The sequence below is a fragment of the Panicum hallii genome, chromosome 4, assembly GCF_002211085.1.
Source record: "Panicum hallii strain FIL2 chromosome 4, PHallii_v3.1, whole genome shotgun sequence".
Taxonomy (NCBI): Eukaryota; Viridiplantae; Streptophyta; class Magnoliopsida; order Poales; family Poaceae; genus Panicum; species Panicum hallii.
In genome coordinates this window covers 13,022,896-13,048,435 of record NC_038045.1, presented here as the reverse complement: position 1 = coordinate 13,048,435, position 25,540 = coordinate 13,022,896, and the positions used below count along the sequence as shown (strand labels likewise).

The 25,540-nt window shown below is 48.8% G+C and overlaps 1 protein-coding gene across 1 annotated transcript; it reads left to right on the top strand.

Moving 5' to 3' along the window:
* The first annotated feature begins 23,416 nt into the window (after window positions 1-23,416).
* LOC112890247 (WRKY transcription factor 22-like) lies at window positions 23,417-24,925 on the top strand. Its single transcript, XM_025957150.1, has 2 exons — window positions 23,417-23,916; window positions 24,031-24,925. Exons 1-2 carry the CDS (start codon window positions 23,495-23,497, stop codon window positions 24,809-24,811), a joined length of 1,203 nt encoding a protein of 400 aa, XP_025812935.1. The 5' UTR covers window positions 23,417-23,494; the 3' UTR covers window positions 24,812-24,925.
* Window positions 24,926-25,540: the final 615 nt, after the last annotated feature.

The window sequence follows — 25,540 nt, the reverse complement described above, 5'->3', positions numbered from 1 at the left end:
ATACTTAGCTGCCTCGAATCTGGATCACTCATCTGGGATCGGATGGTTCAGATCTACCTCACGCCCGAACCGGTACGCTTTAATCTGGGTGCTCGGATCTCGATCCTACGGCTCACATCAAAGGAGGTCGTGATCTAATCTCACCCGTGGACATCAGATCGGACGGCCAGGAGCGAAAGGGGCGCGGGCTGGCGGCGTTGCGACGCCGGTGACGGTCCCCACGGCGGCGCGGCTCGGGACTCACCGGAGTTCACCAAGATCGGTGCTCCGGGTGTTCTGGGTGGTCGGGACTGTGCCGGGGAGAGAGAGTGGGCGACGGCGAACCCGTCTGAGCAGTAAGTGCGGCGGAGCGGGGTCGGGTTGGGTCTCGCCACGGTGAGCGGCGGCGACGGAACGCCGGGGTGGTGTTCCGGCCACTAGAGTGGTCTACGCAGCACTACATCATGCGCAAAAGAAAGAGGGGCGTCGGGTATTGCTCACCGAGGGTTCAAATCGGGCTGGAGCGCGACGGCGCGGCGACCTCGACGGAGTCTGGCGGGAAGGAAGGCCGGCGCTCGTGGGGAGCGAGCCTCGGGCTGCGCTGCGGGGCTCCTGGCACCTCGGCCAGCGGCGCACGCAGACGACGAAGGTCGTGCCGGGGCTAACAGGCCCGAAGAGGTGGCGGCAAGGGCGAATTGCGGCGGCGGCGGCTCTAATCCGAGCGGCTACAGGCGGTGCCGGGGCTCGGGTGCGCTGGGGAAATTGCTACGGTTTAGGATGGCCCGAGGGGCGGCTACAGATAAGAAGAGAGGGAGAGAAGCGGCAGCCTCGACGTGCGGCCGGCCGTGCAACGGACCCCGAGCTTCCCGCGGTCTCGTTACGGCCCGATCTAATCCGAGCGCAAGCGTGCTTCTAGAAGGAAGAGGGGGCTCGGGGCTGGCCGGTGGGGCCTTGCGAGCGCGGGGAAGGGGGCCCAGGGGTGCGGCGGAGCGGCCCACGGTCAGCGGTGGAGCGGCTGGACCGGCGGGGAAAAACAGAGGAGAGCGCGAGGAAGGGGAAGAAGGGTCTGACCTGTGGGGCCATCGGGTCAGAGAGAGGGAGAGCGCTCAGGCGGGTTAACAGAGGGGGACTGGGTTGGGCGCGCTCGGGCTGGGCCTCGGGGAAAGGGGAAAGGAGGAGGGGGAAACGTTGGGCCGGCGTGGAGAGGGAGAGGGAGGGGTGAGTGGGCCGGCGTGGCCCATGCGGAAGAGAGGAGGCGAAAGGGGGCCCGAGAGAGAGTGGGAGTTGGGCTGTTGGGCTCTCTTTCCTTTCCTTCTTCTTTTCTTTTTCTTCTCCACACTCAAACTATTCAAACAATTCCATCTGAATTCAAATGAATTTGAATTCAAACTTACACACTCCACACAAATAAAACAAAGCTCCAGCATAAATGCACAAACAAGTTGATCCTATAAATATATTCTATTTTCTTGTGTTATAAATTGCTTTAAATGCCACAAAAATTAAAGAAAAGCCTGGGAATTTCGTTTGAGCCAAAATAAATTCATTAAAATTTAAGGAAATTACCTTAGGGTGTTACAAAACCTACCCCCCTTACAGGAATCTCGTCCCGAGATTCGGATAGGCTAGCTAGCAAAGAGATCGGGATATGTCTTCCCTCAGCTCATCTTCTCGCTCCCAAGTAGCCTCATCCTCCGTGTGATGACTCCACTGAACTCGGCACATCTTGATCTTCTTGTTTCTAGTAACTCTCTCAGAGGTCTCCAAAATCTTCACCGGATGCTCGATATAGGTCAGATCCTCCTGTACATCCAACCCTTCTAACGTGCTTGCTCTTCTGGCACCCTCAAGCACTTCTTCAGCTGGGACACGTGGAACACATCGTGCACTCCTGAAAGATTGAGAGGCAACTCCAAACGATATGCCACCTCACCTTTCCGTTCCAACACCTTGAACGGACCAATGTATCGAGGAGCTAGCTTCCCTCTTACATTAAACCTGCGGATTCCTCTCATCGGCGAGACCTTCAGGTACACATAGTTACCCACTGCAAAGGTCAGATCTCGACGACGCACATCCGCATAGCTCTTCTGACGAGTCTGGGCGACCCTCAGATTCTCTCGCACCTGCTGCACCAGTTGTTCTGCCTCTTCGACAATATCCAGACCAAACACCCGCCTCTCGCCAATCTGATCCCAATACAGAGGAGTCCTGCACTTCCGACCATACAGGGCCTCGAACGGAGATTTCTTCAGACTGGCCTGATAACTGTTGTTATACGAGAACTCTGCATACGGTAGGCATTTATCCCAGCTGGTACCAAACTGAATAGCACAGGCCCGAAGCATATCCTCCAACACTTGGTTGGTTCTTTCTGTCTGCCCATCTGTCTGAGGATGATACGCAGTACTGAAGCGCAGCTTCGTATCCAACGAATCATGCAACTGCTCCCAGAACCGCGAAGTGAACTGAGATCCCCGGTCAAATATGATCTTCTTAGGAACACCATGCAGACAGACAATCCTGGAGATGTACAACTCTGCGAGTCTAGCACCGGAGTAAGTAGTGTTCACCGGAATGAAGTGAGCAACCTTCGTCAACCGATCCACTACTACCCATATAGAGTTGTACCCTTTCTGAGTACGAGGCAATCCAACAATGAAGTCCATAGTGATTTCCTCCCATTTCCACTCTGGAATCTTCAACGGCTGCAATAACCCTGCTGGCCTCTGATGCTCTGCCTTGACACGCTGGACAAATGTCACAGATAGCCACGTACTCCGCAACAGAACGCTTCATTCCATACCACCAGAATCGCTCCTTCAGGTCGTAATACATCTTCGTGCTGCCCGGATGAATGGAATATGCCGTATCATGAGCCTCACTCAGAATCAACTTCCTAAAATCTGCTACATCCGGCACACATATCCGACCCTTGTACCACAAGGTACCCTGATCATCCTCTCTGAAATGAGGTGCCTTGCCAATCTTAAGCAGCTCACGAATCTCTTGCAGCTTCTTATCTTCTTTCTGATGCTGCCTGATCTCTACCTCTAGAGTGGGTTCTGCCTCGAATGATGTACCCGAGGTTGTGATGCAAGAAACCCAGACTCAACTGCTCAAACTCCTCGCATAACTCCTGAGGCATCTGAAAAGCCACGGCCATGTTAACATAGCTCTTCCTGCTCAGAGCATCTGCTACAACATTGGCCTTGCCCGGATGATAGTGAATCTCCAGGTCATAATCCTTGACCAACTCCAGCCATCTTCTCTGCCGCATGTTCAGCTCATTCTGAGTGAAAATATACTTGAGGCTCTTGTGATCGGTGTAAATATCACACCTCTGCCCAAACAAGTAATGCCTCCATATCTTCAGAGCATGCACAACTGCAGCTAACTCTAGATCATGAGTGGGATAATTCAGCTCGTGCCGGCGCAGCTGCCGCGAAGCATAAGCTATAACTCTGCCTTCCTGCATCAGAACACAACCAAGACCATCCCTCGAAGCATCACAATACACTGTGAACCTCTTGCTCTGGTCTGGCAGAGTAAGGACTGGTGCCGTAGTCAACCTCTTCTTCAGCTCCTCGAAGGCCTTCTGACGCTCATCAGTCCAACAGAAATCCACACCCTTCTCCAGCAAGGAAGTCAAAGGCTTCGTAATCTTGGAGAAATTCTCAATGAACCTCCGATAATACCCTGCTAAGCCCAGAAAAGAGCGGACTTCCTTCACCATCTGCGGCACAACCCAGTCGAGCACATCCTTCACCTTCCCGGGGTCCACAGCAATACCTCCCTTGGAGATAACATGATCGAGGAATGGAACCTCGTCAATCCAGAACTCGCACTTGCTGAGCTTGGCATATAGCTTGTGCTCTCTGAGCCTCTGCAACACAAGCCTCAGATGCTTTTCATGCTCTGCTTCTGACTTGGAATATATCAGGATATCATCAATGAATATCACCACAAAGATGTCCAGATAATCCATGAAAACCTTGTTCATCAGATGCATGAAGAAAGCCGGAGCATTGGTCAAGCCAAAGGACATGACTGTATACTCGTATAGCCCATACTTGCAGGTGAATGCCGTCTTCGGGATATCCTCGGAACGAATCTTCAGCTGATGATAACCCGAACGCAGATCAATCTTCGAGAATACACAAGCACCCTGAAGCTGATCAAAGAGATCCTCAATACGAGGCAATGGATGCTTGTTCTTGATGGTGACTGCATTCAGATCCCGATAATCGACGCACATTCTCTTCGCGCCATCCTTCTTCTCTACAAGCAATACAGGAAAAGCCCAAGGAGAGAAACTACGACGGACATAGCCCTTGGCTAGCAATTCATCGACAGTCTTCTTAACCTCCTCATGCTCGACAGGTGCCATACGATAGGGCCGCTTAGCAATAGGAGCTGTGCCAGGTAAGAGATCAATAGAAAACTCAATGTCGCGATCAGGTGGCATACCTGGCAAATCATCCGGAAAGACATCTGGGAATTCAGACACCACGCGAATACCATCCGTGGGTCTAGCCTCCATCTGATGAAGAAACCTAGAAGGCTCTGTGGCACCAACAGTAACCTCCTGACCATCCGGTGCTAACAGAAGAACCGTCCTCTGAGCACAATCTATCCGGACTCCCCACTTAGCAAGAGTCTCCATCCCGAGGATCACATCAATTCCCTTGGTGTCTAGCACCATCAGATTAGCACTGAAATCTACCCCCCTTATGATAACACTGACTCTGGGACAGATGATATGAGACCTCAACTGCCCTCCTGGTGAAGATACTAACATGCATCTCTTTAATGTGCTAGTAGAAATGCCATGATGCTCAACAAAAGACTGGGTGATAAAAGAATGTGTAGCACCAGTATCAAAAAGCACTGTAGCAGGATGGGTGTTGACCATGAACGTACCAATAACCACGTTGGGAGCCTCGGCTGCTGACTCGGCCGTCACGTGGTTCACCCTGCCCTGAGCTGGGGCCTTCGGCGGTGCTGCACGCCCCTGCTATCCTGCCTGCGCCTTCCGGGGACAGACGTTGGCGTAGTGCCCCGGCTCGCCGCAGTGGAAGCACACTCGCGGAAATGCAGCGGCCTGCTGCCCGGCAGGAGGAGTGGGCACTCCCTGCCTCTGAGCTGGTGGAGCCGGAGGCGCTAGAAGCCTCTGACCCTGTCCTGCCTGCTGCGGAGGACGAGGAGGAAGCTGCTGCCGCTGCTGGTACTGCTGGGGCGGCCTCTGCTGCTGCTGCTGCGGATGCTGATAGCGGGGACGAGTGTTGCTGCCCGAAGAGGATGGAGCCATCTTCCTCTTCTTATCCTCAATCTCCCGGCGCTTACGCTCGGTGTTGAGGGCTGCATCAACCAGCTGGTTGAAGTTATCGAAGCGGTGGTTCAGCAGCGCATACTGGATGTGATCATCCAGTCCCTCCTTGAAATACTCCTACTTATCACTATCACGGGCGACGTCAGCAGGGGCATAGCGGGCCAGCTGAAGGAAACGGTCACGGTACTCCGTCACCGTCATCGATCCCTGAAATAACAAACACAGATAGCAAGGATAGAATTGCTCAATATGCAAGGCTTACGAAAGAGGTCAAGGATAGATCGAAGCTCAAAAGAAATCGCAGAGATTTTCATTCAAATTTACCTGCTTAAGGGCACGGAACTCCTTCTGCTTCATCTTCATGATGCCCTCGGAATGTGGTGGTTCCTGAAGCGCTCACGGAACTGGACCCAGGTGAGAGAGTCGCGGTCCTGAGCCGGGTAGGACTCCCACCAGTCGAGAGCGGAGCCTCGCAGCTGCCCTGCTGCGTACAGAACCCTCTCCCGGTCGTCGCACTGCACAACAACCAACTGGCGCTCCACCGAACGAAGCCAGTCGTCTGCCTGGAGTGGGTCCGTGGCGTGAGAGAAGGTCGGAGGGTGACCTCTCAGGAAATCCGCACGCCGATCACGGGGCTGAGGCGGCGGAGGAGGCGGTGGCTGGGCGTGGATATGCTGAAGAGCCTGAACAGTGTTGTTCAGGGTCGCCATCATCTGCATCTGGAGCTGGAAGAACTGCTCCGGGGTTAGTGGTGGCGGCATCGGCAACGGCTGACCGGCACTCTGGTTGTTCTGCTCCTGCTGTCAGAACCGGAACCGGTGCGCCTGGTGTTCACCATCTGATTGCAACAAACGAAAATTCATGAGAACAAGATATTGTGCAGCTGCGGAAATGAAACTTCGGAAGGATATGCTAGAGAGAAAGGAATATAGGTTTTACCCCCAACGTTCTAACTCAATTTTATTATTTAGTTCAAGTTGGGTTAGGTCGATTTGCATGAACAAGTTTAACTACTAGACTATGCAATCAACCAAAAATCCAAATCAAACATTTGCACAATAACAAACACTCAATATTCACAACTTAGTCGAGTTTATCACACCACTCGACTAACACACTCGTTCTAGCGTATTTTCATCGGGACAATCTAAACTTTTGGCTTATAAGATTAGGCGACTCAGGCCAACGTCTACGGAAAGCTCAAGCTATTCCTCAGAAAAGACAGGAGAGATAGCAGATCAAGGACTTGAGACTCAAGGAATAGCAGCATAAATGAATGTTTGGATTTTGCGGAAATGGAGCAAGCGAAAAGAAGTCCTAAACTCGACCAGTTCTATCTAGGCTTCGTCCTACAGTCAACACGGCTCTGATACCAATCTGTCACACCCGATTTATAAGAACATAAATCGAGCAATCATATATGCGCCAGGATCAAGTCACGCATATATATAACAGATTATCAAGATATCACAACACATGTCACGAATAAAAGCGTATAATATTAATAAATGAATATTTTTATTACAACCGAATCAAGAATCGGTTCAAGAGTTGCGGAAGCGTAAAAGAGATACATGTAAAGCGGGGCGCCACAGGGACGTCGACTGGGAGACAAACGCCTAGAAGTCGTCGAAGCCGCTGACGTAGTCCTCCACATTGCCGGGCACTGAGCAGCAATCGAAGATATCCAAAATAGAACAGGAAAGTAGAGAGGCAAGTGTGAGTACAAACTAGTACTCAACAAGTATAACACAAACTATGAGGCTCTAAGGTTAGCTGACTCGACTGCAGTAGCTTTTAGTCTTGGCAAATTTTATTAAAACTATTTACTACAGTGGATGAGTTACCATAACCCAAGTTGCATAAGAGATTAATCAGTATTAATTAAGAACTACTGAGAACCATCCAAACCAAAACCACCCGGGGAATCTCCCTAATCAAAGGTTGATAACCCCACTAATCAAAAGGAGGATCTGGGCCGCTCATGACTGTGAGCACAGCTGATATATCAGTTTTACACTCTCGAGAGGTTGCACAACTTTACCCACAAGTCGTGAGCTACGCTAGTTGTTCATCACACTTCCTTAGGTGAGATGGCTAGCAAGCACACTACGAGACCGTTACAAAGGATCACGTTGGTAAGGTGTAACCGCTAAGGATTCTGGATCAGCAACGATGGGGCCCACCTCCGGGGGTACAAGACACACAGCACAGACCAAGCCGGAGGAGCAGGGACCATTGAAGCTTACCACCCCTCTTGCCCACGCAGGTAAGTTACTCCCGAACCAACACGACCTAATTAGTAAGTCAAGACCGTCCCATTCCAGTCTTGTGGTTGCGCGGTTGTCCCAGGTTGTCGCTCTATGAACCGGTCCTTATGGAGAGTGGCCAACCAAGCACTAAGCACCGTGCTGGCCCCCTAAACCAAGTTTCTAACAAAACATCTTTTACGGAGACGTGAGCCACTCAAGCACACAGCACAGAGGGCCACGCTCAGGATTAAGTTGCATAAGACCATTAATCAAATTAATTAACAAGGACCAGGTGTGTTATAGCGCAGCAATCTAGCACAACTAACCAAAATGCAACCCAAAGGATATATATAAAGGATATAAAGTGGCTAGGAAAGTCCTTATAGGCATACAGTATTAAAATGCAGTATGAAATTGTATTAAAAAGTGATAGGAGGTTCATGTTATACTTGCCTTCCTCGTACTCTCCCGGCTGCTGCTCGAACTGCTCGAAAGATGGCTGCTCCTGGTACTGCTCCGGTGGCTCGACGTCTACTCACGATCGTATCAGCAATACATGGCCCACACATGCACACACATGCAAACAATAGCAAAATATAAGAAATAGTACACCAACACAATAGATCAGCACATAAAACTGGCCTAGAACTATTCTACGCATTACAACGATCGCGTGGATATAAAGAACACCTAAAACGGAGCTAAGACGCGAAATCTACGCTTGAAACAAGATCCAGGGACCTATTTGCGAGGAAAATAGAACTTCCAGGGGTTCTGTGCGAAAACTAGGGACCTAAACGTAATTAAAGGGTAGACACAGGGGCTAGCACGTGAAAACACGCGACTTGGACTGCGGGTATGAAAACTGGAAAGCTCAGGGGTCTAAAAGCATAAAACAGGACCTAACCATAAATACTTTTGAACTAAAGAGGACCGCGGGTTGATTCCAGGAAAACCTGAGGGCTTTTTAGCAAAAGAAGCGGGCTGAAGCGGTACGTTTTAATCTGGATCGTCAGATCTAATCCTAACGGCCCAGATTAGATCCCTCCCATGAAGGGGTACGCGCGCACCACGGCCGCTGGATCTGGATCCAAAGGTTCGGATCTATACTTAGCTGCCTCGAATCTGGATCACTCATCTGGGATCGGATGGTTCAGATCTACCTCATGCCCGAACCGGTACGCTTTAATCTGGGTGCTCGGATCTCGATCCTACGGCTCACATCAAAGGAGGTCGTGATCTAATCTCACCCGTGGACATCAGATCGGACGGCCAGGAGCGAAAGGGGCGCGGGCTGGCGGCGTTGCGACGCCGGTGACGGTCCCCACGGCGGCGCGGCTCGGGACTCACCGGAGTTCGCCAAGATCGGTGCTCCGGGGGTTCTGGGTGGTCGGGACTGTGCCGGGGAGAGAGAGTGGGCGACGGCGAACCCGTCTGAGCAGTAAGTGCGGCGGAGCGGGGTCGGGTTGGGTCTCGCCACGGTGAGCGGCGGCGACGGAACGCCGGGGTGGTGTTCCGGCCACTAGAGTGGTCTACGCAACACTACATCATGCGCAAAAGAAAGAGGGGCGTCGGGTATTGCTCACCGAGGGTTCAAATCGGGCTGGAGCGCGACGGCGCGGCGACCTCGACGGAGTCTGGCGGGAAGGAAGGCCGGCGCTCGTGGGGAGCGAGCCTCGGGCTGCGCTGCGGGGCTCCTGGCACCTCGGCCAGCGGCGCACGCAGACGACGAAGGTCGTGCCGGGGCTAACAGGCCCGAAGAGGTGGCGGCAAGGGCGAATTGCGGCGGCGGCGGCTCTAATCCGAGCGGCTACAGGCGGTGCCGGGGCTCGGGTGCGCTGGGGAAATTGCTACGGTTTAGGATGGCCCGAGGGGCGGCTACAGATAAGAAGAGAGGGAGAGAAGCGGCAGCCTCGACGTGCGGCCGGCCGTGCAACGGACCCCGAGCTTCCCGCGGTCTCGTTACGGCCCGATCTAATCCGAGCGCAAGCGTGCTTCTAGAAGGAAGAGGGGGCTCGGGGCTGGCCGGTGGGGCCTTGCGAGCGCGGGGAAGGGGGCCCAGGGGTGCGGCGGAGCGGCCCACGGTCAGCGGTGGAGCGGCTGGACCGGCGGGGAAAAACAGAGGAGAGCGCGAGGAAGGGGAAGAAGGGTCTGACCTGTGGGGCCATCGGGTCAGAGAGAGGGAGAGCGCTCAGGCGGGTTAACAGAGGGGGACTGGGTTGGGCGCGCTCGGGCTGGGCCTCGGGGAAAGGGGAAAGGAGGGAGGGGGAAACGTTGGGCCGGCGTGGAGAGGGAGAGGGAGGGGTGAGTGGCCGGCGTGGCCCATGCGGAAGAGAGGAGGCGAAAGGGGGCCCGAGAGAGAGAGTGGGAGTTGGGCTGTTGGGCTCTCTTTCCTTTCCTTCTTCTTTTCTTTTTCTTCTCCACACTCAAACTATTCAAACAATTCCATCTGAATTCAAATGAATTTGAATTCAAACTTACACACTCCAGACAAATAAAATAAAGCTCCAGCATGAATGCACAAACAAGTTGATCCTATAATATATTTTATTTTCTTGTGTTATAAATTGCTTTAAATGTCACAAAAATTAAAGAAAAGCCTGGGAATTTCGTTTGAGCCAAAATAAATTCATTAAAATTTAAGGAAATTACCTTAGGGTGTTACAGCCGGGCGGCGGGGGCGCCGGGCGGCGGGGGCCCCGGGCGGCGGAGGTCGGGCGGATGCGGGATCGGGCGGGATGCGAGATAGGGTTGCTGTTTCCTTTTGCTATCTGTTTTTGTTATTTTCTTTTTGCCACAGGGTGTTTGGGTCCAAATGAAAAAAAGAGAGTAAATTTTTTGCTATTTGCCCTTTTGCCAAAGGATCCAAACAGGCCCTAAAAAATAGAGGATAATCCAAACCCTGTTGGACTTGAGAGGGGAGCGCTACTCTGTACTTGGGAATCCCCGGCCGCCGTCTTCTCTCTCGTCCGCCGTCTCTCTCCCGCCGCCGCCACTGCCGTACGTCTCTCTCCCGGCCGCCACATCTCTTCTCGCCTGACCTCGCCACGCGGAGCACCGCTCCACCCCGTTCCCGCCGCCGTGCTGCCGCCGTGGGGGTCTAGTCCTCGTCGGCACTCGGTTCGAGCAGGTTAGCCGATTTGTGCCCCGATCCTTCTTCCCCATCCCCCCCTCCTGATTGGTGCCTGTTTCATTCAGTTCCGTGCGCCGATTAGGGATCTCGGTAGGTTTGTGGTGGGGTTTCGGAATGGTGGCCGGATTCGAGCATTTCTTCTTGCCCCAGGACGCGTCTTCCCTTCTCCTGCCCAAGCAAAAATCCTATACTGAACACTGGCACGGTGCTCTTGAAATTGGCGTGCAGATGCAAAGGACATGGGCACACATTGAAAGGATAGAAGCTGGGAAGCTCAAGCACCTGCTAGTTTGCTACCCATACGAGTACAGCACGTAGCTGCTGGCCAATATCACAAGGTATATATTTCTGTCAACTTTCTTTGACTAAACTGACCAACCTAATGCTGAATTTTTACCCGGATATAGATCTGTAGCAGGTTGATATAGTTTTCTGTATATGTCACGGTTTAATCTCAGGAAAGATGTGACCTAATGCATGAGATGTGCCCCGTTCTGTTCAGTGTTCAGAGATCTGCTTTAGAGTTTAGACACACGGAGCATTTCAGACAACCTGTTTTCAATTTAGTCTACACTGTGCAGCTTTCAGGCGTGCCCTTGCAGCAAAATGCTAGTCTGTATTCTGCTTTAGACACACTTATGTTGCTCCTAAGTGACTCCTTGCAGTATTTTAATCCATTTAGAGCTCTGTTTAATCCTAAGACTGCAGTTGACATGCTGGAACAAGAATTAAGTGTTGCAGATTTATATCGTTTGGTAGCTCCAAGCAAGCAAGTTTCTTCTATGTATGCAAATCCTTATGTTTATCTTGTTGTACATATATAATGGCATTGGTACACTGGAAAACTTCCTTCGTTATCAGCTATAGTTCTGGTGGTGTTTAAGAAGATATCAAAGAGCTTTATTTATTACTATGGCATTGTCTGATAACAGATCATGATATGATATCATGTGATTTGTTCTTATATATTTATGACAATCCATTCACTTAAATGATAAATGATATATCTCTCTGTATTGTTTATAAACAGGTCAACTGAGAGGATGTCTAATAGCGAAAGTGTGGCATTACTTCCTGAAAGTGCCGGTGAAGTTGCACAAAATTCCAATCGTAGCAGGAAGAGATCTGCAGTTTGGCAGTATTTTGAAGAGTTACCCAATGAAGGAAAGGCAATATGCATTCATTGCGGGTCAAAATTTGCTTATCACAAAGGTATTGGAATATCTCACCTACGGAACTATATTAGATCATCCTGCAAAGAACTTCCTCCAGATATAGATCGTAATTCCATTATTTCAAAAAGTGTGTCTAGTGTGGATGTTGGCAATTTTGTACTGGATCCTAAGTTAGTGAGAGATTTTATGACTAAGTTTTGGATCACTGCAAATGTTGCATTTAGAAAGATAGAAAATGGTTTTTTCAAGAGAATGATGAGATCAGCCCATCCAAGCCTTGAAATCCATGGCAAGCAGACACCCAAGAAGAGAGAAAAAAAGATTGCCAGTGGTTTTGCCAATACAGATTCTTGTGTTAGCTTCACTTCGGATATATGGACATCTGTCCAAAATCTTGGATATATGTGTTTGACTGCACATTATATAGATGAAGATTTTAATTTGCACCACCATACAATCAACTTTAAACAAGTTCCTCACCCTCATAATGCGGCTGCAATACATAGTACTATAATGGACTGCCTTTATGAGTGGGATCTGTCCAATAAAGCATTTGCTTTTACTCTAGATAATGCGACATCTAATGATGGAGCCGTGAAAAAGCTAAGAGAAACTCTTTGGACAGATATGCCTTTTGAAGGTAGTGATCTTCATGTGAGGTGCACAGCTCACATATTGAACTTGGTTGTCCAAGATGGGATGGAAACCATACGGAGTGTTGGTGACCTGTTAGGGATGTCATTAAACATATTTCATCATCCAGCTCCCGGTTGCAAATTTTCAGTACCATCCCACATCAGTTCAATCTTAAACCTAAGAGGGGTTTCAATTTAGATGTTTCTACAAGATGGAATTCTACGTATTGGCTTAAAGGATACCTCTCGGATGATGAAGATGACGAAGGTATGTAACATATTTCCTTTCAGCTGCATGTCTTGTTAGTCCTATTCTTGATCACCTTGCAGTGTTGATGAACAGATAACTATCTGTTACTTTAGCACTGTGTCTGCAGTGATTTGTTCCCAATATGTTTGTGATACCTATATGGATAGGTTGCTGTCCAAGTGATGAGTGTATTCTAACTAATGATTGTGTGTTTACTATCAACCAATAGTCTCATGGATGTAATTTGGTGCAGGGGTCGTGACAGATCAAGTGCTGAATTAGTGCTCCTTTCCAAGATTTTGCAAGTTTCTAGATTCAAGGCGGCAAAACAGTACTATGTATATTATTAGGGGCTATTCTTCACAAGTTAGATTTAGTTCAATCCATAGTTTATTCTGGTGGTCCACTTATTATTTTGGTTTTACTTGTACTCATGTGAATTAATTTGGCCTCGAGGCATTCATGAGCTATGTATTATCTGGAGAAATATACCATTAGAGGGTATTTTTTGGTGAATTGTTGCAAAATAAGTTTGTTTTTTTAATTATCAGAACACCTATATAGTGAGAGTTGATATTTTGTGATATTGAGATGTGTATGTGAAATATGTGTGGAATTGATGAAAAGCAGCTGCTAGTACAATGCATGCGTACAGTGTCTTGAGGACTCCCGTCAGCAGTCAATAATAGTACCTATTGGATTTGTTGGATGGATAATGTGTACGTGAGGTTGGATTGGATAGGAAGGATGGTGGGAACAACCTAGTAGGATTGGATTGGATGGTAATATCACATCAACTGGATGTTAGTTGGGACATAGTTCGTTGGATTTTGGATGATAATCCACTCCCAGGAGTAGTCCCAGGCCCGTTCGCTGCCTCATTGTACCTTTGAAATATGAGTGTGCAGTTCTGTAGTCTGGAATAACCGTTTGCAACGATATGTGGCCATGGTCCATGGAGGAGAAACATGAGTGATCATGGTCCATGGTACAATGTCGATCTATATGGGCAGCAATGAAAGAGCTAGCTGAAGTGTAAACTTTATTTCCCACTACTTTAAGATGGACTTCAGGACTTGCCAGCTGACTGAACATTTATACCTACTGTTTGATCTCATGTTTGTGTTAGGTTGCATGTTGTAAATTTTGGCACAAAACATTCTTTCGGCCTGTACATCTGATGTTTGTGTTGAGCACCCGACGACTGATCCGTACTTCTAATGGCTATTCCCCGGCACGGACGCGGCGGCGGGCGCCTCGATTCAATCCCTTGCCGGGCAGGGCGTGGGATCCTCGGAACTTGCTCTTGGGATCCCCGAGCCCCTGCCCCCACCACTGCTGCTGTGGCCTGGCCTCCGCGACCACCACGGGCGTCTCCGCGACCACTTTCGGTACGGCGCCTCCTGCGACCATGACCACCCCTGGAACAGCCTCCCCCGCGACCTTCCTGCTCTCGCCTCCCGGGAGGCCGGGACGACCACCACGCCTCAGGCCCCTGCTTTTCCTGCGGACGCGGCTGTTGAGCCCGTGGTTCGGGACCTGGTGACGGCAGGGCAGGAACTTGGCCCTCTCCCTTTGGATGCCGTGGCGGCGTCCATCGTCTCGCAAGCTGACGCCGATGGCACCGGTGCCGTTGTTCGCGCGTCTTCCACGGGTGCATCTCCAGCCCCTAGGACCTCCGCAGGTGTGGCTGTAGAGACTGCGCTCGGGGAACTGGAGTCGGCAGCATGTTTCGACGATACCACGTTTGCTGGTTCTTCTGTGGCTGTCCCTCATGCGGATGCCGGTGGCTCTGCTCCGGCACCCGCCCCATCGGCGCAGATGTTGATCGAGACCGCCCCCCCTGCGCCTGTGGCGCCGGTGGTCCCTGTGGCTGCTGTGCCTGTGGTGCCGGCGGCTATCGTCTCCAGTCCGGTGGCGCCTGCCGCTTCCGGATGCCGAGACCAGCGCCTGGTCTCCAACTATTGAAGCGGTCTGGCCTTCAATGGATGACCCTGCTGGCCTGCTCCTGGAACGCCGGTTGTTCACATGACCAGCAGCTTGGCTCCTTCTTCCCCGACGGAAAAGCACCTGCATTTGTTGCGTCACGCGGCTCCACTGGTTCCAAGTCTTACCCACACCTATTCTCGGCGACGGCAGCAAGGTCAGCTGATGAATTCTTCCTAGGTTGCCACGGAGCAGGAGGTAGCTGCTCCCCCAGGGAGCACGCACTCGCCTTCAAGTAGGCAAGCTCGCTTCCTGTCAAAAGTGTCCAAGAAGACGGCAAAAGTCCTCCCCACCCCTCGAGCAAACAGGCTGCGTTCGAGGGCGCGCACTCCAGCTGCTCCACCTCGTCGCAGTCGCCGTCTTGCGGGAGTGGCGCCTGAAACTCCAGCCAGCGCACTCCCTTCAAGATCGAAGAAGAAAGTTATGCGCGCGCGGAACTTCATTGGGGAGACAGAGGGCATTGACCAAGAAGCCCTGGACAAGTACAACAAGCTCTTCGCAAATTCCAGCTCACTGGCTGACACCCATGTACAAGCTATGGCTGCCCTCTTTGGGTCGGCAACCCATGAGGAGGAGGCCGATGCTTCGGAGTCAGTTGCCTGATACCCTTCTCCTGTTCGTGTGGTCGACTGCCCCCACTGTACAATGATGAATCCATCTAAAATATTATGTTGGAATGTGCGCGGCCTCAATTCGAGAGCTCGCCAAGATGCTGTGCGCACTCTAGTGGACTCTTGTCGGGTGGACATTGTCTGTTTGCAAGAAACGAAAATGACAGTCATGCCTCCAGGTGTCATCCTTTCTATGTTGGGCTCTGATTTTACTCAATGGGTTGATTTACCGGCAGCTGGTGCAAGCGGAGGTGTGATCATAGCATGGTGTCAGGGCCTTGGTCCGGCAACTGCTAGTCAGGTGGACGACCACAGCGTTTCGGTTCAGTTCTCTCCAAGCGGCTTGCAATCTTGGTGGCTGACCTGTGTATATGGACCTCAAGGAGATGAGAGGAAAATTTTATTTCTGCAAGAACTGAGAACTGTGAGATCTGTTTGTCATGGGCCTCGGGCAGTGCTTGGGGATTTTAATCTCATCACAAGTGCCGAGGACAAAAGCAATGGGATTCTCAACAGAGCGATGATGGGCAGGTTCCGACGCCTAATCAATGATTTGGAGCTAAAGAGCTGCCACTGCAAGGCCGAAAATATACTTGGTCCAACCAGCAGGACTCCCCTACACTTGTCAGGCTGGATCGAGTGCTCTGCTCCTCTGATTGGGAATTTTTTTTTTTCCCAAATTGCCTGCTGCAAAGTGGCGCCACAGATGGCTCCGACCACTGCCCCCTCTTAGGACTGCATGATGTTCAATCTGGTAAGGCCAGGTTCCACTTTGAATCCTTTGGGTGCAAACTTGATGGTTTTTAGGAAGCAGTCGAATCTGCCTCTGAACCCTCCAATTGCCCTTTCAACACCCTGGCACAAAAATTCAGAGCTACAGTTAAAAGCCTACAAAGTTGGAGTCAGAAAAAAATTGGACATGTCAACAGCCAGCTAGATTTGGCGAGAGAAATTCTACACCAGTTTGAGATTGCTCAAGATCATCGAGTCCTCTCCGGTATGGAACTTTGGCTGCGTAACAAACTCAAGCTACACTCCTTGGCTCTCTATTCCCTGCAGCGTACAATTGCACGCAGCAGATCTCGCATTACGTGGCTTAGTGAAGGCGACGCCAATACAGCCATGTTCCACTCCTTTGCCACGTATCAGAAGAGAAAAAAATTCATAAGTAAACTTACAACTGATGCTGGTGTGGTTGTCACAAAGCATGAGGATAAGGAGCAGAATGTTTTCAACTTGTACAGTACTCTCTTGGGAGAGAACCTTGATCGAGAGATGCTACTGTAAATCTGTCAGCGCTGAATGCACCGTGTCCTGATCTGTCTGAGCTGGATACACCATTTTCTGAAACTGAAGTCTGGAAAACGATCTGCTCGTTGCCCTCGGATAAGGCACCAGGCCCCGATGGCTTCACGGGCAAGTTCTACAAGGTTTGCTGGCCCATCATTAAACATAATATTATGGCAGCAGTGTCTGCTGTTTGGAGCAGAAAATTCAGCAACTTTGAGTACTCAATTCTGCATATATCACGCTCTTGCCAAAGAAGGATGACGCCGCAAGCATCAAGGACTACAAACCAATAAGCTCGGTACATTCCTTTGCCAAACTTAAAAAAAGACTGCTAGCTAATAGGCTGGCCAGTCGGTTAGATCAACTGGTTACACCTAACCAAAGTGCTTTTATCAAGGGCCGTTTCATCTTGGACAATTTTATGTTGGTTCAGCAAACCATAAAATTCTTGCATCAGCACAAACAAGCACCTATTCTCCGAAAGTTGGACATTACCAAGGCTTTTGATTTAGTTTCTTGGCCTTTTCTTTTGGAATTGTTGCAGCGGCTAGGATTTGGCCAAATCTGGTGTGATATCATTAGTGGTCTGCTTGCCTCCTCCTCCACACAAATCTTGTTGAACGGCTCCCCTGGTGACAAGATTGAGCATTGCCGAGGTTTAAGGCAAGGAGACCCGCTCTCCCCAATGCTTTTCATATTGGTAATGGATGTCCTCTGTCTCTTGATTCAAAAGGCCTCAGAAGAAGAACTTCTTCAACCCTTAGCAAGAAGTGCTTTACAACACCGGGTTTCTTTATATGCGGATGACGTGGTCATTTTCCTTCGACCCTCAGCTAGTGACATCAGCATCACATTGGAGATACTGCAGTTTTTGGGGAAGCCTCGGGACTTCCAACCAACATCCAAAAGATCATTGTCCGTTCCATATAGTGCTTGGAAGAAGATCGAGCAGTCCTGCTTTCGCACCTCCCCTGTCAGATCTCTGATTTTCCTTGCAAGTACTTGGGAGTTCCTATCTCACCTCACAAGCTTACCAGAGCTCAAATTCTACCCATCATTAACAAAATTGCTGACAGGCTGCCAGGGTGGAAAGCTGACCTACTTTGGTTCAATTTATTCTCACATCAATGTTGATATATTATGGCTTTGGACCTTCCTTCTTGGGCTTTGAAAGCCATTGACAAAATCAGAAGGGGTTTTTTGTGGAAGAGAAGAAATGATGTGAGGGGAGGTCACTGCTTGATTACTTGGCCCAAAGTTACTTAGGGCCTGTTTGTTTGGGCTTATAGATTATACTATCCAGCTTATTTGGTAGCTTATATAATCTAGCTTATTTTTTTTGGATTAAATAAGCTGAGTCTTACTGTTTGTTTACCTAGCTTATTTGGGTCCAGCTTATTTGTCCTAGACGTGTAAAGACAACAATGCCCTTTGGTACTAGACTTATTCATTTGCTTACTATTTTCACAACATTAGCAGTTTTGAAGGTCAGGGAGAGAGGGGCGCGTGGGGAGGGGAGGAGGGAGCGAGCCAGAGAGAGGGGTGCGTGGTGAGCCAGCCAGGGAGAGGGGCGCGTGGGGAGGGGAGGAGGGAGTGGGCTGGTGGGACCCAATGGCAATTGCGGGTAATTTGCTCCTCTTTGCCATGGGTAGTGCGTCTTTTGGGTAGAAATAAGTTGAAATAAGCTCCACTTGACTAGCTTATGAGATTGTGGTGTTTTTGACTCTAAATTATATAATCTGAGCAAATAAGTTGCCTGTTTGTTTCCTTTACAGATTATTTAAGTTGGTTTGTATAATCTACAGCTTATTTAAGCTCAAACAAACAGGCCCTTAGACCACCTGATTTAGGTGGATTGGGCATCTCTAACCTCCGGTTCTTGTGCTGGGCCCTGAAATTGAGATGGCTCTGGCTGAAAAAACTGAACCAGATAAACCTTGGGCATTGAGATGGCTCTGGCTGAAAAAACTGAACCAGATAAACCTTGGGCATTCTTGCCTATCAAAGCTCCACCTCAGGTCAAGGCTTTCTTTTTTGTAGCTGTTGTGTCTTCGGTTAGTAATGGCAAGAACACCCACTTCTGGACTGACAGGTGGCTGCTTGGTCAGAGTTTTGAACACTCCTTGCCGCACCTATTTAATGCAATGTCTGCAAGAGCAAAAGGAAGGACAGTTTATGTTGCTTTGAGTAATAGGAGATGGGTCTCAGATTTAAAAGGAGCTCTCACAATAAATGTTTTGCTGGAGTACCTACAGCTTTGGGGGCTCCTCGACAATGTGGAGTTGCAGCCGGATATAGAAGACACCCATATTTGGCAATTCTCCTCTACTGTAAGTACTCTACAAAATCAGCTTATGAAGCTCTTTTTATTGGTTCCATTCAATTCAGTCCGTGGGAACGAATATGGAAAAGTTGGGCACCTAGCAAGTGCAAATTCTTTATGTGGAGAGTTGCTCACAAGAAATGTTGGACGGTTGATCGCTTGACAAGAAAAGGCCTCCCTCACCCGGTCGTCTGTCCACTTGGTGACCAATATGATGAGACACTTGACCGTTTGCTGGTTTCCTGTGTTTTCTCTCCGCAAGTCTGGTTCACTATCTTGCAAGGTTTTGGCTTTCAGGACCTTTGCCCCACAAGCAGTGGAGCTGTCCTTTGAAGATTGGTGGGAAAACATCAGCAAGAGGGTATCAGGTCAAGGAAAGAAGGGTTTAAACTCCATTATCATCTTAGGAGTTTGGACCCTATGGAACCATCGGAATCACGGTGTATTTGATGGAGTCAATCCTAGTTTATCCAGCATCGTTTCAGTCATTAACGAGGAGCTGCTGAAGTGGTCTTTTGCTGGGCTCGAGGAGTTTCTTTCCTCCTCGCCCAAGCACCTGCAGACATTTAAGTCTTGTGTTCCTGGTCGAGTTGTATCTAAGAGTAAGTTAGTTCTTTTGCTTGTAAAAAAGGGCGGGTTACAGGCCCTGATATCTTGATATCTGTAACAGTTTGGGGTTCTTTACCTCTGTCTTCTTCTTAGTATATTGATGCGCAGTTCTCCTTTGTGTTCAAAAAAAAATTAGCGATAATAAATTTATATCCTACATTCCAAAATATAAGTCATTTTAAACTTCTCTATTTTTCATCATCTTTATAGAAAAATACATCAACATATATTGTGCAAAGGTAAGGCACTGATATATTTTACCATCGGCTTGTTGCCTTGTTGGAGTTTGTGAAATTCGTCTGCTTCTCCATCTCCATGGCACCCTTAGCAATATATATGGTATGTCCGGAACGCTTGGCCTCGATCATTAAATCTTAATAATATTTTAAAACACTAATATCGGTAAATATAAGTTAATCACATTCTTAATGTCATAGTAAGTTTTTTAAGAGTAAATACCATCATTAGTGGATCCAACGAGCCAGGACCGTAGGAAATGGACTTCATTGGCGTTTCACCGGAAACTGGCGCAGACCGCATCCAGGGGCCTGGCCCAGTCTGGCACAGGCGGCAACCGATCAGCCCCGGAATCACTACACAACAACACCAAATTAGCCCCTACACTACAACATCACAATGCATGTAACCGCATCAAGAATCTGTTCTCTCCACCTGGACAGAACGGAACTCTGAAGCATGCGTTCACTTGGTCCGAAACAAACGTTAGTTTTAGGATCCGTTCAACAATACACAATCTTTTGAAACATTGACAACGACGACCATTATGCATGCATCAAGCTTTCTAGAGCTATGAAACGAGATTTTTAATGAATTTATGATTAAAAAAAGTAGTTGTATACGCCATCAAATTTGTTAATCGAGAGTACTTAAACATCAAGTTTAATTTAATTGACCAATACATGTAAAAAACAACAGTCAAAAGTGGGCATTACACACTGTATACATCGTCAATCTCCTAGATATAACTAGTAATAAACCGGAACGAAGATTAGCGACATACATAACAGGACCCAAAGATCCAAATCATCCATGACATATGTAGCGTGCCACTGTATCTTGGCGAATACACACGCAGTGATCTGGTTACATGAGCTAGGTAGGCGACGATGGCTACATATCAGCCCTTGGCCGTACGGAGCCGAAGATCAAGATGATAAGCTATCGCCGTCACCATGCTGTTTTTTATGCTAATGTCAACTCTTGTACGGAAGCCCCAAGCATTTTTTTCTATTCTATCTCCTGTTTATCTGATCAGCCGCTAATATAATTTTAGGACACGAACTGAATGGTCACGCACCTCGAGAGCGCTCAGCGCTAGTGGATTTGGAACAGCGCATTACCACATGATGGATGACAGGAACCATGTGATGGGCCATGTGGGATTCCAATCAGCAACGACGATACGATCGATGAACTATCATATCAAGGCAAGCACAACTTGAACTTGACCACCTATATATATCCTTTTGAACCAGCCATTTGAACCAGTTGATTGCTAGTCAAACTGAGATCCTGTAGGCTATTTTTTTTATCACAGGCCTTCGTTTGATTTAATTTGGTGTTACTAGCTGTTGAGTTTATGCAACTGATATGATTGATTCTTTGTGATTACCCAAATTTGTTGGTGAGTTATATTCAAATTATAAGGCCCTGGGAACTATATATATATATATATACAGTGGGAACTTGATCTATGTAGATGCTGGCTATACGTATCAGACTAGATTTATTAATCTTCCCAAAGGGGTTAGGTTTTGCCATCATGTGGTGGGGTGTGGTGACGCAAATGTAGCCGACCATTTGTCCAGAGATCGGCGACCAGGTACATCTGCATCAGCTAGCAGGCATCATGTGCTACACGATTAAATTAAGGTGTTCCCATGTCGATCCTGTGGACAGTGTGATACATAATATATTTTTTTATTTGGTCTAGAGGGGAATAATGCATAATATATAGTTCCTATATATCTTAAATTTCTTATCGAATAGCCAGAGAATTAACTATAGCAAACAGACTCATCAGGGAGTCCGGGTTTACTTAGTTGATAGCATTTATAAAATTATGAGAGCCGTTGTTGATCGACTAGTACTGGGTTAGTTACTCATCTGCAAATTAGCTGGATCCTCATGGACGGACAGCGGCGAGAAGTACGGGTTCTTATCTCTTACGAACATTTTTCAAAAGAAGAGAATCTTTTAACATGACGAGAGAGAATATTAAAAAGATTATGTATATGCATGCTTACCTGTGGTCATGCACTGACGCATAGTACACAATGAAATCATGAGACAATAAAAGGTTTATTAGCTTCGTCCTTACAGCCTAGCGCAGTGAGCCTCGACGCGTTTCGAGACGAGTAGACGACAATGCTCGTACGTAGGGTTGTTGTGGGGTTAGTGGCACCGGCAGGTCAGGTTTTGTAAGGAATCGTGTACGCGAAATACAAGAAATATTGATGACATAATAATAATAATAATAATAATAATAATAATAATAATAATAATAATAATAATAATAATAATATGAATGGTCTAACCTGCTAAAACTTAAATTACATTACACTTTTTTTATATCCTAAAACATAGACATTATAGATAAAAGAGAAAAGGTGGCTTCAAGCGCTTTTCATCTCTGAGCCTCTAATGGTACATCAGAAGGGTCAAGAGAATGCTTAATTGAGATATTTATGGTCGCCATTGGACCTGTATGAGCCTCTACAACACATCAAGGGTCACATCGATGGCCATATAGTTTTTGGACGATCTTGAGTCTATCTTTGCCAAGTTCATAAAGTAAGTTTTCAGCAGCTGAAATTCAATGTGTTTCACTCTCGATGTTTCGGTTGACTAATATTATTGGTTTCAGCTGAGACAGCCCAAGGTAAGGAAACTTCGTCATTTGGTGTTTTGTTTGACCTAACTTTCGTTGCGCCGAAGCAAACATTTTTCAAATGGTGGTGGGCACTAAATCTAGCCAAGGTCTACTGGGGATTAGATAAAATATGGATTGCTATTGGCTGGGTGTCACTCAAGGGAGGACTAGAAGGTCCCTGTGGACGTACCGCGAGAAGTACGGACACTTATCTAGTCTTCGGTCAGGCTTTCTTCGCTACGAATCAAATTTATTTTCTTTTTCTTTTTAATTCCCGAGCTTGCATAACTCAGTCCTATATGAACAACATATAAATCTGACCAAACACTTCCGACCACCTAAATATAAGTGCATGTTTTGTGCCAAACTAAGCATAACTCGTTTAGTTAGATTTCCTGTGATGAAACATACGTATTTGTTCAGTTTTGAATCTTGGAAGTTAGTATGGATATTTATATCTTTGGCTAATTCACGTGATGATTTGGTCAATCTTAAAATCTGTCAAATCAATCTTTCGGAGATGTATATATGGGTAGGTTAATTATATGAGTATCTAAGTTCATTACTTTTGTTAGACATGCATGTGTTTTGTGTTCCTCTGGAATGGGATACACTTGTTAACATCAGTGGTTTGTGAAGCTGTATATCATCTTCTGTAGCTAAGAAATTAAAGGAGGATTAAGTTGTGCATAGCCTTTTTCCTAAAGGATCAAACTTTTGGGACTACAAATTGGAATTAGGATTAAAACGTTTGATGTCCACAAACTACCATGAAATTTTTATGACCCCTTCTACAGTTTCAGCAAAGTCAAAGTGTCCATCACTGTGCGGCTCTCAACCAAACCCAAGCGACCAAGCCCGCCCGTCCCTCCGCGGCTCCTTTTTAAGCAAGCTGGATCCAGTGCCGTTCCCGTCTTGTCTCGATCTCGTCCCTACCACTTCCATCTTTCCCGGCCCTCTCCCTAGCAAGTCAACTCCCTCTCTCCCCTCCTCCGCAAGCCAAGAACTCGAGAGCCCGGCCGGCTAATGGAGGGCGATCTGGGGTGGTGCTGCAGCAGCGGAAGCAACAACTGGGACCTGCACGCCGTCGTGCGCTCCGCCTGCAGCAGCGGCGACCGCGGCCGCGTCACCCCGCCGCCGGGCTCAAACGACGACTCCTCCTCCTGGCCCCTCCAAACGCCGTCGGTCTCAGAGGAGTTCTCCTCCGGGCTCCACCCGCCGCAGCCGCAGACGGACCAGCTGTTGGACGCTGCCGCGTCCCATCCTCCCCTGGCCGACCCGGCCGTCGACGACCTCTGCCTCCAGGCTTTCTTCGCCTCGCCGAAGCTCGAGGCCCCGCAGCCATCGTCGCCGAGGAACGAAGCGCTGCCCCAGCGGTCTAAAGCCGACGGGCCGCCGGGCAAGCCGCGAACATCCGGCCGTGCCGGGCCCTCTCGGTCAAAGAGAAAGTATGTATCTATATATCTGCCATTAGCGTGCTCGATAATAAGATGCTCGCGGAATCTTCGCCAGATTCCTCTACTCTGCGACTGATTTACCGACCACGCTGGTGTGTACATCAGGAGCAAGAAGAGCCATGTGAACAAGGAGGTGACGCGGGTGCCGGTGGGCGGGCCGCCGGCGGACCTTTGGGCGTGGCGCAAGTACGGGCAGAAACCGATCAAGGGGTCGCCGTACCCGCGTGGGTACTACCGGTGCAGCACCGACAAGGACTGCAAGGCGCGGAAGCAGGTGGAGCGCTGCCGCGCCGACCCGGCCACCTTGATCGTCACCTACACCGGCGACCACAGCCACCCCGTCCCGCTCCACCGCAACTCCCTCGCCGGCACCACGCGCAACAAGGCGCAGGCGCAGCCGGTGTCCCCGTACCCGGCCAAGGAGGCTCCGAAGCCAGCGGAGGCTGCGCCGTCCGCGTCGGGCACAGACACCAAGTCACCGGGCTCGCCGTCTGTGTCCGCCGGGCTGTCGCCCAGCATCCCGCTGCGCTCGCTGAACCTGGGAGGGCAGTACAAGGACGAGGAAGACGATGACGCTGCCGCTCCCTGCAGCAGGCTGCTGCTCGAGGGTACGGAGATGGAGGGCGAGGAGGACGACGTGCTGCTCTACCTCATGCCTGAAGAGACCGCTCCGCTGGGTCCCGGAAACGGCAGCGGCTGCGAGGACGTCATGCTGTTTCCGAAGCCCGACGAGCCCCCACCAACAACGAGCACCAGTAGAACGGACGGCGGCGGCGGCGAGGCAGCCCAGTTCATGAACACCGGCGAGGAGAAGTTCTCTATCTTGGGCCTCTCGGCATGGAAGTCTGCGTCAGGGGCGGCGACGAGCAGCTGGGGGCTGACTTAGCGTATACCTCGATCACCACGAACAGTATGCTGTGGATCTTGGCTTGTTTGCGGCATCTCCGCAGTATGCATGTAGTAGCAGTAGCATTACTTTTTGTGAGACAAGTTTTTTTTACTGTCCTTAGTATGGGTACTAAAAAGGTAACAACGTTTTCAGTTATAGCTGCCGCTATAGTTGGTTATAGCTGCTAGGAAGATCAGCCGCTATGGTATTTAGCTCGTTAAAGCCGGCTATAGCCCATTAAATATCGGCTGTAGCCCGCTAAACACCGTAGCGGCAGCCCTACCGCTAAACGTCTTAGCCGGAGATTTAAAATCATGAAAGGTACCATAATTTTTGTACCTAGATACTAAAATTTGGTATCTTAGGTATGTAACATTTTCACGTGTGTCTCGTTCAGTATCCTTTCTTACACGGATGATCACAAAAGTCTAATTTTTAACCTTTAACTATACATAAAATCGGATAACAGAGATCATCCGGCTGTCAAACCAGAATAAATTTAGTCCTTTAGGTGGTTGCAAAGATGGTTTTCATTTTGTGAAAATTAAAAATATTCAAGTTTAAACTAAAAAATTCATAAGTAATTCATTTTAAAGCAAAAGGTACCAAACAGATGTCAGTATTTTTCTAAAAGCGTAAATTGGTACTCTACTTGTTAGTTATTCGCATCCAATTTTTTCATATTCCTAGTATTTGTTTGAAGTAGAGCAACATCACACATGCTAC

What these genes read in the sequence shown, in the direction of transcription:
- LOC112890247 (XM_025957150.1), top strand. Translation starts at nt 23,495, where the DNA reads ATGGAGGGCGATCTGGGGTGGTGCTGCAGCAGCGGAAGCAACAACTGG. An exon ending in CCCTCTCGGTCAAAGAGAAA is followed by an intron (nt 23,917 to 24,030) that starts GTATGTATCTAT and finishes TGTGTACATCAG; the next exon opens with GAGCAAGAAGAGCCATGTGA.